We start from the raw sequence: 15922 nt of genomic DNA, 5'->3' as shown, positions 1-15922 counted from the left end.
AATCAACGTGGCTGTGCGTGATGCTACCATTACAGAGTCTACTGGCTTCTGGCCTAAAGGTCTCTCGTGCAGACCTTGGCTTAGCAACAAGCAGTGGCAGGACAAGATCGCGCGTACTGACGATGCAGACTTTGACGCAAATTACAGTAATGAAGACTGGGGCCCTAAGGACCACAGTGATGATTGAACAAACATTTCTTGTATTTGCTTATTTGTGTATTTCATCATTATCTATACAAATGTCCGGCAATATTAGTGTTTTATCTTAGAATGTCAGAGGCATTATGTCATCTTCGATTTGTCTGTCAAATATGCTTGACTATGTTAATTGCGATGTTGCTATCGTATCTGAACACAAGCTTAAGACAAATAATGCAACATATCTTAGCTCGATCAATTCTAACTATCTAAGCTGTGTACGTACTGAACCTATTGTTGAAAATAACCAGTTTTCACGTTACTTAGGTAGAGGTGTAGTTGGAATTCTGTACAAAAAAGATTTAAAACTGTCTGTATGTGAGCTAGCTGAAATAGATTCTTCACGTATAATAGGATTAGAAATCAAACAATTATGTGGCCGTTCCCTATTCATACTTGGTGCCTACCTTCCAGCAGAAATGTTATCAGTCATATGTAAACGAGTTAAGCTTATTTCTCATCCAAAGGTGATGTAGTTGTTGGAGGGGACATCAATGCTAGTTGTTATGATACAGATAACGGTCATGTTAATGCATGTAAATCGAATTTGCTCAAACAATTTGTAATTCGCAACTGCATAGGAAGCCCCCGCGTCGATTTCGACGCAAACGGTTCTTAATTTACCTTAATCCAAACTAAGTCTACACTTGACAATATATTTTGTACCAATTCTTTGTGTAAATATGTTAAAACGTATCATTTGTTTGAGGAAGGTTCAATTAGCTGTACATCTGACCACCTTCCAGTTTTCATGGTTCTAGAGTATCATGCTAAGTGTCATACTATAGACAAAGGTTTTCATTGTCTGCCAGCATGGCATAAAACAGACTCTTGTAAAATCAATGCATATCTCGATTTTGTTTCAAGTGAATGTAAAACATTGCTTCATAGAAACCTTGATTGTGTTAATGATATTGATACTTTTTGCTCTGATCTCAACTGTCTGTTACACAATGCTGCATCTCAGTTTATCCCTGTGTCTAATTATAAACCATACTTAAAACCAGAATGGACCCCAAAAGTTAAAGAACTCCATGACGAAGAACGTGAGACACGCAGGATTTGGATGAGTGAAGGTCGACCGCGTGGTATGGGCCATGAATCCTATAGGAACTACAAGCGCGCCTAAAGGTACTTTCGTAAAGAGCTTCAATCTGCGCACAACGATTTCCTTACCAAGGTATTTATGGACATTGACGAAGCCTCAGAGTGTGATGTGCGTTTATTTTGGAAGCTCATCAAACGTCAAAGACCTCGTAGGTCTCGAACATATCCTGAAATAGAACTTGATGATGTCACATACTCAAACCCAGAGGATATATCCAACTGTTTCGCACAACACTTTGAACGTATATACAATCCACAGGATAACGGAACCTTTAACTCTGACTTCTTCCAATATATTAAAAAATTTTACACCAATCTGAAAACAACTACCAAAACTCTGACCGACAAATTCTTCCCAGGCGGAGATGTCACCATTGACTAAATTTCCATGATCATCAGTGAGTTAAAACACAGAAAAGCTCCTGGGTTAGACAAAATTCAGAACGAACATATCTACGGGAGCTTAGAACTTAAACTATGTATACAGCATCTTTTTAACTTAATCATACAAACTGGTCAAATCCCAGACTCCTGGAATAAAGACATTATTGTCCCTATACACAAGGAAAGCAACAAACCACGGAAATCCCCAGACAGTTATAGACCAATAGCCTTACTTCCGAGCTTCTTAAGATTTTTGAAAAACTGTTATTAGGCAGGATAAAATCTCATGTTCTATCTGCTATTGAATTTCCAAACACACAACAACAGGGATTCCAGCAGAAGCTCGGCTGTCTCACTGCATCTTTTAACCTCCAAGAAACTATATATCATAATATAGAACTTGGTAGTCCGGTATATGTTGCTTTCTTGGATACTCAGAAAGCATTTGACACAGTGTGGCGACATGGACTTATGTACAAGCTGCACCGCCTGGGAGTATCTGGTCGGCTTTAGAATCTCATAGACGACTGCCATACGAATACCGCCTGTTCTGTTGTGGTAAATAACGTAAATTCGAACTGGTTTCCCGTATCTCAAGGAGTTCGTCAAGGAGGGGTTCTCTCTACATGTCTTTATTTAGTTTTCATAAATGATCTACTTCTAGACATTCAGGATAAATGTCCCAATATGGGTATCCACAACATCACAAGTTCTAATCCTGCCCTTGCAGATGACATTTCCTGTCTAGGATTATATCCTGCAGCAATCCAAAACATTCTTTCCACAGCATATGACTATTCTAAAACTTGGAGATTTAAGTTCAACGCTGACAAGTCTAGTGTTCTTCGATTTTCTAAAACATCTACCAACTATGACGAGTCCCCAGTATGGTTTCTTGGTCCAGACCCTGTCTATTTATCTAACACGTACAACCATTTAGGAATTCTTCTTCAATCCAAACTCATCCATACCGAGAAAATTGAAAATGCACGCAGGAAAGGATGACGGGCTTATTTGGCCCTCCAAATACAAGAATACCTTAACCCAGTCACCATATAACGGCTTTTCACCAGAATTGTACTCCCTTCGACTTTGTACGGATGTGAACTTTGGTCCAACTTACGTCAGAGGGATCTGCAAGCCCTTAGCACTTTTCAACACTTCATATGCAAGCATGCTGTTGGTCTACCAAAAGACACCAGATCTGATATCTGTGAATCCTTACTTGGACGTCTTCCGATTTCGTCTGAATTTGACAAAAGAAAACTGCAATTTTTCGGCCGTTTGTGTGAACTGGATAGCAAAACTCTAACTAAACAGATTTTTCTCCACCGGCTTTTTTCTTACTTACCGTCTCCCGAACTTAAACATTATGGCTTTATCAATGACGTCATGGCTCTTTTGTATAAGTATGACCTCCATCAGTACCTCCTTATATACTTACAAGATGGTCACTTCCCCCCAAATTACCCGTGGAAAAGATATGTTAAAGCAGCTGTCATTCAACGTACATTTGGAATCAAGACGTCATCGGATGTAATCAGATCCGTCCTTTCTTCTCTTCAATACAATAACCGCAGGGAAATCTCCGCAAACTATCTGGGAAATTCCAAGCAACATCCACGAAATAAAAATTTGTAAATTTATTGTCAAGCTGTGGACTCTTTCATACTCTCCTCCAGAACCTTGTCCCCTCTGCGAAGGAAACTTCAGGAACATTTTTGGGCACATCTCTACAACCTGCTCGGGCACAACCGCCATCCGCGAAGCGTGGTGGGACACAATGATCGAAGACTTTGAAATCATATTAAATGCCGAACTTTCCGGTCTTAGTCCACATGACCTATACCTTTTTCTGCTAGGTGCTAGATTATTCTCAAGCACCTTATCTCATTTTTGATGGGCCCAGCTTACATATGTTGCATTTTCGTTTCCTCAGGGATACCGCAGCGTGGTTTAACAGACAGTTGCGTAGGAGAAAAGAGTGACCTGTCCATAGTTACTGTTAGCATCCTAGTTCTTTTTCTACCTCGTATATTGCTCTAGTCAGCAACCTTGTTCTTTCCTAATGTAATATAATGTATACATTTATCTTTTTTTCTCCTAATTGATATGTATTTATTTTTCTATTTTTCTTTTGTAATGTTAATATGATTTGAAATGTTCTTATTCATGCAATCTCCTACGGTGCGAAATGAAGATAGAATGAATGAATGACAACTCAGAATCGCTTTGGCACGGTAATATATGTACGGATGTTTCAACCTCGTACAAGGTAATTAATCCATTCTATAAGTAGTAGTTTTATCTTCAAAAGTCCACATCATTTTATTAGTGAAAAGAATAAGCATAATTATTTACTATATATGTAGATTAATTTATTTTTTAAGTACACGTGGTAACAAATACACGTTTGAAGGCGATAAAAATCATGTTATTAAAATATCGATTTAAACATAGGTATGTTCAGAAAAAAATGTTTTTATTTATTCATTTATTTATCTATTGTTTATCTCAGTAGTAGTTTTATCTTCTAAAGTCCACATTATTTTATTAGTTAAAAGAATAAGCATAACTATTTACTATATAAGATTAATTTATTTTTTAACAACACGCGGTAACAAATACACGTTAGACGGCGATTAAAATCATGTTATTAAAATATCAATTAACATACGTATGTGCAGATTTTTTTTTTATTATTTATTTATTTATCTATTTATTTCTCTTTTGTTTATCTATTGTTTTTTTTTTTATATTTATTTATGACATTTCAATTATAGAATAAAACAATAATTTCAATGCAAGGAAAAGACCGAAGGCATTCCGAATTAATCGTTCATCTTGCGTTCACCGTTCGTTCACCGTTCACTTTGCGCTCGCGTTCGCGCTCCGTTCGCGTTCTGCGTTCATTCACCGTTCACGGTTCACACATCGTTCACCAAGTTGCGTTCACCGTTCGCACATCGTTCACTCACTGTTCGCTCTGCGTTCGTTCACCGTTCGTTCAGCGTTCGTTCACCGTTCAGGTGGGAAAGTAGAACGTTTCAGGGACTGTATGACGAAGGAGATTTTTGTTCTACATTAAAAGATTACATGTCGGGCAATTAACACTACATTTAAATGCTTCTATATCATATCTTTACAGTTATTTAGCAGAAAAATCTAAAATCAAATATGTTTCTTTATATCCCTGTATAAGATTCTGCTTGCTCATTGTGGCCTGTCTCTACTGATCTTAAATTTGAAGGACAAGATAGGGTAGGACCCTTATATGGCCCCCGATTTTAGATGTCTTTCAGAATGATCCAACAGTTTATCCATAAAAACCTGTTGTCACCCCTGCCACAAAATGAGTGTTGGTTCTAAGATTTGTAATATACAGAGGTCACAGAGAGGTCAGGAAGTAGGTCAATTTTCGTATTTTTCATCTTTTTGCAACATTTCATCGATTTTACGGCAATTTTTTTTTTCAGAAAACAAGCTTGTCTATCTAACAAATTTATATATTGTATACAATAATAATAGATGCAGTTTATGTATGAAAATCTCAGATAGGCAAGCTTTTGCTCTATGTTTTACGAAGAGAAAAGTATCTCAATTATGATAAAATTCTACCATAATTGAGAAAACTCTTGAAAAGGTTCTACTTCTGCACCTTCTAGTGGCTTCCATGTAGGATTTGAATCTAAATTAAAGCTTGTCTTAAGGTAAGCATCATTTAAACTTCTTAACTACAAACTATCTTAATTTTACCATTGTTGTGATTTTTACATCAAATAAGGTTTCAGATTCGACCCTTACCCTATCTTGTCCTTTGAATCTGCTTTATCTTAATTTGACTCTTTAATAATACAACTTATTATAGATTTCCTGTTCTTGAGCAGAAGATTTTTCAACATGATGATCATAATTTCTTATGTTAATATTGGCCCTCTAACGTTCTTCCTCCGAACCCCCGGAAGTCAAACTTAGAAGAAGCGTGATTTTGCAATACCTAAGGTTGGTTCTGTATTAATTTATAATGACTTTGTTGTTCTTGAGAAGAAGATTTTCTTTTTAAGATCTGTCCTATGTAAAAAAAAAAGTATTATATGGTTCTTTAAATGTATATTTATGTTTTTTACTGACTTAAAGGCTGTAATTATTATAAAGACTGCTATGTATGAGGTTAAATCAAACAGTACTCAATTTTATCTCTTTAACCTAAAAATGAGAGGTAAGGGTACTTCTTTCATCGTGTTTATTTCCTAAGTTCCTATTAGGAGGAACTGCTCTTTATGATACTTAACACATGTGCATAAATTTTATACTTTTATTTTATTCGTAGCCAAACCTTCTTAATTGATGATTGAACATCCACTATGTATAGTCTTCAATGGGTATTACGCATTTGCTTCTTATGCATAATACCTATGTAATCCTATCCTTTCTTGAAAGAGGTCATTGTATTTCCTTCGAACAAACGAAAATCCTCATCACCCAAGATACTTTGTGGTAACTTTGGTTGAAAATGACCCAGAAGTTCTCGAGAAGAAGGCGATATTTAGATCATACGACAGACGACGTCCTACACTCTTTGATCAGGAAAGCTCAGTTGAGTATACGCCTCAAATAAGCTTAAAATGTCCATACCTATTTGACTGTTATCATAAAGCAGAATTTGTAGGTCATTTTCTATTTCATTGCCGATATTTCCATCATCCCATTGAATTTTGAGTTTCATAACTTTTCCAGATGACTCTTGGACCATTCCAGGGAGATTCGGCATATAGAATCTTGTGCTTTGACTCTAAAAAAAAAAATAGTGACATCCCCTTCAGATTTGTTATTCTTTATTTCATTCATTATTTCAGATGAGAGGTTTTTTTATGATAATGGGTTAAGCCATTAATTTGTTTTTTCCTGTTATGAAATCTGTTATTTACTTTTTTAAAGCAGAAATAAAGTTGGCATTTTTCATATTTTTTCATTTTTCATTTTTCATTATTCACATTAGAATATGTAAAATCTTGAGGGTCTGTTGCATTAAACGAATTCGAGATTAACTATAATCATAATAACAAACAGAAGTCTTATATGTCTAGTAACTTCTTTTAAATTTGTCTGACATACTTAAAAAAAGTTGCCTATTTAGAAGTCATTTTTTTAATATGTGTAGCAGTGTTTTAAAGGAACAATTTTTAAAGAGGACACATTAAAATATGTATACGTATAAAGACGCAGTTTGAAATTTTTTTTTTAATAAAATTCAATCATTTATGTGCCGAAAATATAAGTTGGCCTTTTGCTTCCTGTGTTGTCCTTCATCGTTTTTAATTTGCAGCCCCATCGTCATGGGTTGGGAGATTGGGGTGGTTGTGCCCTATTGTGTGTTTTCATGCTTCCTGTTAGCTTGTCTCTAAATAACCTCCGGTGTAACGTTGAATATTGACCCGGGTTGAAAATTGAGCCGGGGGTCATTTTTCAACGTTGAATAGTGAGGCCAAAGGTGTTTAATAAAGGCCCTAGTCCGTTGAAAACTTAGCCGGGTCGTGGAATTTTGATAATGAAACCGGTTCAAAATTCAACAGCATAAAAAACACATATTTATGACTTAGTTTTCACAAATCTTATTTAATCCATAGGCGTCGGGAAGGGGGGGGGGCAGCGATGCTTACCCCTTTTTTTGCAAAGATAAACATAATATAGGCATTGAACAATGTGAAATTGCTTTCACCTCCCTGCTTTCAACAGGCACGTTACAGTCTAGTCAAAGAAAGAAGAGGAGGTGGTAGTGCTTTAAAAAAAAGAAATTGAATATATAGTGTAAGTGCAATATAGCTTTTAAAATATCTGTTCTGCGCAGCACATGCAGTTAAGGTTACAACAAGAGACCCATGGGCCACATCGCTCACCTTGGCACATTGGCTGGAAAATAAAGCAGAAATCATTTCAGTATTGAGAAGTGTACAGGGGGATCTGAAATTTTGAACTACCAACTATCTGATGATGCTTCCAAACAACAAAAGCTTTATCTGTTTCTGAGCAGGTGATTATTTTCCTATTTATTCATTTGACCCCCCCCCCATTTTGGACCAACCCTACACCTGGGAGGCCTCATTTAAACCTGTATGACTTTGTACTACCTGAGACTGCCTTCATATTAATATGATTTAACATGGTTTTTGTGTTCTTAGAAAAAAATTTTCCTAGATATTTCTGGGCAAAACTTTGATCCCCAATTGTCGCCCAAAGTACCTATCCCCTACTGCCTGCTCATGACTTAAACAAACTTGAATCAACACTACGTGAGGACGCTTACATAAAAATATGACCAATCATGGCTTTGTGGTTCTTTAAAAGAAAGGTATGGAGATAACAAACTGAATTCAATCTCGACGTCCATTAAACAATATGCAAAATAAGAGCAGAGCAAACAATGACCTCCGAAACATCAGAAGTGGGATCAGGTGCAATGGAGGAGTGAGCATCCCCTGCCGACCGGTCACACAGCCGTGTACTCGTTGTCATGATCAGGAAATAACGGAAAAAATCCGTCGTCAATTCAGTGTATAAATAATGGACTAACAATTGACTGCCGTCACGAGAAAAGGGCCCTTAAGGTCAAATTTTCACAAATTGACTTTTTGGCAAATTTTGATAGCCGGGCTCTTTTTGAATGCAAATATATATAAATTTTGAAAATATCTAACTTTTTCGGGATTTTATGAGCATTTTAATGAGGCGCTCTAAAAATAACTTTGACGTTACTCACTGAAAACGTAATGACGTCGCCTGACTGTGTCTTATTCAGTTTTCAAAAAATCTTAAAGTTACATGTTTTTTTTAATAACCTCCATCGTTTTGAGAATTTTTTCTTCCAAGGGACTAGTATGTAACTATTCCTAAGGGATTTCATATGTTATTACTATTTTTATGCTAATTTTAGAGCAGATCTAGAAATTCGTAAAAAAAAAAGGGGGGGGTCTAGACAGAATCTAGGAACGGTTTATAACATAATCAGTAAGGAAATAATATTGTTTAAATCCATAAAAATTATTCTTTTATATAAAATAATCTAATTCAATTTATGAAATATATAAAGCACTTGTAACACGTAAAGATTAAAAGAAGTGTATAGATAGATAGAGAATCCCATGCAGAAGGACACCACGCGCAAATACTAAAATGCACCCGTTGCGAAAAAGCACATCGATCCCGATGGTTAAAAAAATCTTATGAGACAGCATTCACTCACCAACACACACGCACGTAACTTTATTCTGTTTCGATAAAAAAAAACACCATGTTTTTTCTGTATCACCGAAAAATTTAATTTAGAAATAAATTCAGATACGCTAAGAAATGTAAACTTGTTTTTAAAAAAGTTTATTGCTTTATAAACATTCATGAAAAAAAATATACGTTCCCTTCTTCCATGCAAGCGGATTTTAAATTCTTTACGCTTTAGAATATTTTAATAAAAATGTTTAAAGTTCTACGTTTCTATTGCTTTTGCAATTCATTTTCGTCGCCTGCCTTAGTTATGGAGTAGAAAAGTAGTAAATAGGCAAAAGAAGGACAAATGAATTATTTATATACCGTATACCTTAAATTAAAACTTTCTTTGAATTTATACCTCAAATGGAAACCGTCTTTTAACTTCTTATTTTTTTTAAATGTAAATCACAATTAAAATCGGTTACAAATATTTCTGCACATTAACCCCCCCCCCCTTTTTTTTATTTGTGTCACCTGTACCCTCTTTCACTTGAACACAGCATTTGTATATTTCTTACAAGGACCGCTACTGTGATCTCAAAAAATATCAATTATGTATAATATTGTATAATTTAATCAAAGAGATGGGAATTGTACTGTTCGTGTCTCTTTTTATTATATGTACACTAAAAGGTGCTTGACTTTTCTGTGCGAAATTACAGTTCCATTTAAATTTTGACGAAATCTAATATTTGAAACTGAATGAATACTGGTAGTGGAGCCTCATTTATCCAGACGCTTTGGTTCCTAGTCAATTCGTTCGGATATGTGAAGCGTCCGGATATCTGAATTACCCGTTAAACAAGACAAAATAACATTAAAAACTTTCGTTCCGATGAAAAATTGTCCGGATACACAAGCATCCGGATATCTGAAAGTCCACTGTATTTTTACGCAAGAATGGCAGGCCCTTAGGAAGCTATATTTTTTTCAATTGTGGGCACGTTCAACCACCAAATTTTCCTTGACAAGCGAAACATTTTTTTTACGGCCACGAACGGTAATCTATTCATTTTCCTCCGTGACAATGGCTAATTAACTTGATACCTTATAAGCTTTACACATTTCGATGTGATTGTCTTATCCAATAATGAATTATAACGTCTAACATACGTTAATGCTTTTTGTATGAGGCGATGCTGTTAATTAAGTAATAATATACAGCTCTACTTTGACTCTCTTTTGCTGAAAATATTTAGGCAAACCATTTTTCCCCTTGTTATTACTTCAGAACATACCAAACATATCCAAAAAAAAAAAAAAAAAGAAAAATCACATTTGACTCGTACCTTCGCCTGTCCCTACACAACTCCTTTGGAAAATTTGGGTGAGGGTTCGGTCAGAAAAAAATAAATTTTGCCTTTAAAAATCTCAAAAAAGGGAGGGGGGTCGAAACTCGAATCCAATTTCACCGTTGAGGAGGGATGGGGTGTAGGTTCAGTCTTCTTTGAGTATCACATTTTCTTAATCAAACATAATACACTGCCTTATTCTTTTGCCCTATAGTGCACGAATTTGACTATACTATTGCAAAAAGTGTGTATGTCATTGTGTGTGTGTGTTGTGTGTTGAGGGGGGGGGGGGGGACTTTCAATGTAAATCCCTACCCCCTACCCCTGTTGATACTTGCGTGCGACTGTAATGGCCAATAATTTCTTTAAAAGAAGAAAAATTGTGTTTTTTCATTAATTACTTTCCGTTGGGTCATGTTACAGTTAGGATTACGATATGAAGTTTTATTTAGATTTCAACGGAACTTTAAGAAATTGCATAATGTTGAGATATGCGGGGTATTTTGATACATGTATCAGAGTTGAAGATTTCAACGCAAAATGTGACTAATCTATTTTATATCATGAATTCAATAGTAGGTTTTATAATTATATTTCACGCTCATTAATGTTTTTAAAGATTTTAAACATTTTCATAACTTTTGGAAATTACACCCGTAACAATTTGTCACATACTTTTTGCTCTTTCAGTGATGTTTTCTCAAGAGATGTAGCCATATATCTGATAGAAATGCGTACGTCTTTTTTGCTTAATCTATAGTTTTTTTTCCTTTTGGTTTATAAATATCCTCATTCATATTATAACTGTCGATGTACTATTGTTAATTTCTTCAACATTGGGTATAATTAATTAATTGCAAAATAGGTTCCAGTGGACTTTCATTCATTCATTTCAGAAATTTGAAACAATAGTAATTTCTACCATACAATTCCTTTGAATGTATTTAATTGATCATTTTATATTAGTGTTTGAAACAAAATTTAATTCGGCAAAATTTTCGTGTCATCCCTATTATCTGTATTTTTTTCTTAGCATAATCTCTATTACTGTTAATTTAGTAAAGAAATTATTTATTGTTTATTGTTAATGTAGAAGGTTTGGATTTCCCATGTTACCAGTATCTTTATTTAATCAAAGAGGGATCGTTTCTTTGCATTACTTTTACCGGTTTTTTTATTCGGAGATTTTTTTTGGCTTGTCTTCTTACCACCCCCCCTTTTTTTAAAACACATTTTAAAATCGACAGTTCATCGAAGGCTGGTTATCGGAGTACACTGTACATCAGTATGATTATTTATGGATTAAAATTAAAATGGTTAAATACACTCTGTATGTTTTAAATCATGGTACATGCATATATTTTCAGGAAAAAAATAGCGCTTATAAGAACTGTGATTACTATATGTGCATATACTTCTCTCTCTGAGTCTCTCTCTCTTTGAAAAAAAAATATACAAGTATATAGAATATACCTTTTAATATTAAGACTTCTTAACATGAATTCAAATTTAAGCATTTGTAATTTGCTCAAAAAACAAATATGCAGATCTTTAATTTAGTCATGCATAGACGTACGTCGTTTTAATCGCTGTTCCAGAGCTAGCAATGTGCATGTCCAATGTCCCATATATCAACATCAAGTTAAATACTTTAACAAAATTATGAATAAATTTACTTTCTAAATTGTTATAATATCATATACCTATTAAAAAATGTCCGCATCAAGCTTCAAATTTTTGTTACACTTTGAAATTCAATTTTATATCTTGTTTACAAAATGCAGTCAACAAAAATTACTTCCGTGTTTACAATACCGCAACTTTGACGTCGTTTTCTGAGCATTGTGACGTCAAAAGATAAGGGCCCTTTTCTCATGACGGCAGTCAATTGGTATGAAAAACGTCAGTCAGCATTTGACTCAATGATAAATTGTGTTTCCTGACAAGGTCATTGTATCGACCATAGAATTTACGAAACGATGACTTTAAACGAGACTGTTGATATTCTTGTTTCATCAACTTGCTTGTCATAATTTACCTCGTTTAAGAAATTGTTCATACATAGAGCACGTTCTTGCGTATCGAATCAACTGAGATATATCTACTCCGTATGCAGGTGATGAAGGTATATTGCTGCATAAGTAAGGGAAGTTGACGATAGAAAAGTTAAAGTAATCACGTTTATCATATAGCTTGGTTGTTAGATTACCATTAGTGTCTAATTCAAGTAAAATATCCCAAGTATGAAGCAGAAGTGTCGGACCCTGTGGTATCTTTTATCTCAAGCTCTTGTAAAAGAAGAGTTAAAAAAATTTCCAATGGGTTCATTCATATGGAAATCTTTAATCGTCCATTGTGGGTTCCTACCCCCCCCCCCCCCCGGAGGTCATGATTTGAACAAAATTGAATCTATTGGTACACTACCTGAGGATTTTTTCATATATATTTTATCTTTCCTGGCACAGTGATTTTTGAAAAGAAGATTTATAAATCTTTTATTGTCAGTTGTAGCCTTGCCCTACCCCCCGGGGTCATGATTTGAACAAAATTAAATCTACACTACCTGAGGATGCTTCCACATGAGTTTCATATTTCCTGGCATGCTGTTCTGGACGAGAAGATTTTAAAAGATTTTGTCTCTATATTCCTATGTTATACTTTGATCAGCTATCATAGCCCCGCCCTACCCCCGGGGGTCATGATTTGGACAAAATTGAATTTACACAACCTGAGGATGCTTCCACATGAGTTTCATCTTTCCTGGCCAAGTGGTTCTGGAAGAGAAGATTTTTAAAGATTTTTCGAATATATTCCTATTTAAACCTGTGTTTGGCCGTTGTGGCCCCGCCCTTCCGCCGGGGGTCATGATTTGAACAAAACTGAATCTACACTATCTGAAGATGCGTCTACTTGAGTTTCATCTTTACTGGCCTAGTGGTTTTGGAGAAGAAGAATTTTAAAGATTTTTTTCTATATATTCCTGGGTAAGACTTTGATCAGCCATTGTTGCCCTGCCCTTTCCCCGGGGGTCAAGATTTGAACAAACTGGAATCTACACTACCTAAGGATGCTTCCACATGAGTTTCATTTTTCCTGGCCCCGTGGTTCTTGAGAAGATTTTTAAAAGATGTCATTAATTTTTCATTCATTCATAATAATCTCCCCTTGGAAGAGGGCTTGACCCTTTATTGGAAAAAACTTGAATCCCCTTCACCCAAGGATACTTTGTGGCAAGTTTAGTTAAAATTGGCCCAGTGGTTCTTGACAAGAAGAAAGAAATGTGAAAACTTTACGACAACGACGATAACAACGACGACAACAACGACCGACGACGGACAAATTTTTATAAAAAAATCTCACTTTAGCTTTCGGCTCAGGTGAGCTAAAAAGCGGACGGAGTTTAATTTGTTCGTGAACACGTGAATATGACATCATACAAAATATACTTCATACTGCAATTCTTTAAAATACCACAAAATGGGGTGATTTGCTTATTTAACCTGTAAGAAATCATCAAACCACATCAACACTTATAACAGCATGCTGTTTTGTCGTTAGGTAAATCCAACATAACAAGTTATAAACAAGTCATTGATCGCTATATTGTTTGCAGTAAGAGGCAGATCAAGTTATATTTTCTTTCTTACTGCGCCATAATACAGTATATATAAACTAAATATCAAATATTTCACCAATAAAGAAGAAAAATAAACAAAAGATATTTTATTAAATAGTTTCTTGCAATTTTGCCCCCTTCACTCAACTATAATGCTCTAAAACTATAATAGGGCTGTACTTACATGAATGTGAGAGGAGATGAAATATTGAAAATGGAGAAAATATTGTCATTACAACAATCAGCATAATTTTAAGAATAGTGTTGTGTTTTGCGTGCACAATGCCAAAAAAGTAGTCAGGGTTTGACACATAGTGCACTCGCCTGTTTCAAACCCTGACTGTGATCTATTGACCGGCAACGTATTTCGGAAAAATCCAATAAATTTTCGAATTAATATGTAATATTGTACAGAAGTCAGTCCTCATTTTGTTTGATCTTTTGAAAATAGTTCTAAGAAAATATAAGATATCAATAATATGATATTTTATTTCATGAAAGTTACTTTAATTATATTACAGATGCAAAACATCTAGGTATTAATTTACAATGAATTGAATGCATAATAGTACGGGAACCTTCTGTATAATATCAATGTGAACACTAAATACGGAAAAAAAATACAAAGGTATGTATATGTAAAACAATTACTTCGTACCTGAACAGTCAATAGATCAGAATGTTTTCCCTTGGCGCAGATAATAGCTCTGTGTGTTCCATAGCCCGAGGCCAACGGACGAAAACATTCTGGTATATGTACTGCTGAGGCATTTAACTGTTTACAATTTGTGCTGCACTTTGTTCAGTTGATAATGTGGAAGAAATGATTGAAAAATAAATCATACTGGTTTATGCCATCTTGATCAGCTCTTTGAAAAACTATTGATCTTTTTTGCCCCAAATGATAGGTTATTGTATTTTTTCTCATTCAAAATAGCTTTGATTGATATCTCTTTGACTAGGGGTACATGTATATAGATAGGGCATTATTTTAGCGTCCAACACGCAGCACAGTTAAGGTATCACAAAGGGGGCGGAACCTAATTTGTACGGGAAAACTTAACTATGACATCATACAAAATATACGTCATAAACAGTTCTTTAAAATACTACAACACAATGTAATATGCTAATTTTCCTGTAAGAACTCATCAATTTAAATCAAAACTTATGATGTCATTTCGTAAAACGTGACGTAGTTTTATACAGTGAGAGGCAGATCAAGTAATATTTTCTCAACGAAAATTGTATTCATTGATTAAATAAAATATTATTTACAGATATTCTACAGGCCATAAACTTGGATTTAATGTCTTCTTTACGATTTTATTAATATATTTTCGGTATATTAACGTATTTAATTGACACTGCCGTATATTTGTTTGCAGGCACACCGGAGGGTAATGCGGAGGTCTTAATAAATCGATCTAGTGCAAGGGCATACACTCTATGGATCATGGTAAGCTTCTTTAATTCAACTCTAGAACTATAAAGGTATCTGAAAAGTGCTGTGATCCTGATGAAATCATAAAAGTAATTAGTTTATATTAATATTTCATGCCGTTGACAAGCAAAAATACAGCATTTGATCATACAAATATAATTTTAACAATAAAACTAGAAAAGAAACTCGTTGCGAGCAACGAGAGGTCTTCCGTCCGATTCTGAAAAAAAACCCTCAAAATCGAGAAGTGATAAAACTTTTTATGGAAACAATTAAAGAGGATTGAACCCGGGTCGCCAGCATGGAAATCCAAAGCGCTTACTATTACGCTATTGGGACCACAGCTCTAAATCTACTTGTATATACTTCTGAAACAGTACATCTGTCTTAGAATAATGAAAGGCGGGTCACTATTCAAAATTTTGCGTCAAACACCACGAGTAAATCTTCGCGCATTTTCTTTGGAATTTCCCATTGAATAGGTGTGATAGTTTCAACGGAAATAAAAAAAAGAACGTTCTTTTATCTTAAGAAATTGTTTTTAACACATTTACAAATTCTATGACGTAAATAGATAAGTAACACTAAATCAGTGAAACTGCTATAATTTTTTACTTT

General features: G+C 34.8%; 1 protein-coding gene across 1 annotated transcript in view; it reads right to left on the bottom strand.

Annotated features, from left to right (window-relative positions):
- Positions 1–6259: 6259 nt before the first annotated feature.
- The window catches only part of LOC134269642 (E3 ubiquitin-protein ligase MIB2-like), a 28709-nt gene continuing 19046 nt past the window's right edge, over positions 6260–15922 (bottom strand). Inside the window, exon 6 of the mRNA XM_062751844.1 lies at positions 6260–6481. Within this exon, the coding sequence (XP_062607828.1) occupies positions 6260–6481 (222 nt within the window). The remainder of the gene's footprint in view (positions 6482–15922) is intronic.

The sequence above is a fragment of the Saccostrea cucullata genome, unplaced genomic scaffold (genome assembly GCF_032062105.1).
Source record: "Saccostrea cucullata isolate Sc308-1 unplaced genomic scaffold, CSIRO_AGI_Scuc_v1 ctg1270, whole genome shotgun sequence".
Lineage (NCBI taxonomy): Eukaryota > Metazoa > Mollusca > Bivalvia > Ostreida > Ostreidae > Saccostrea > Saccostrea cuccullata.
This window is presented reverse-complemented; position numbering and strand designations above follow the sequence as displayed.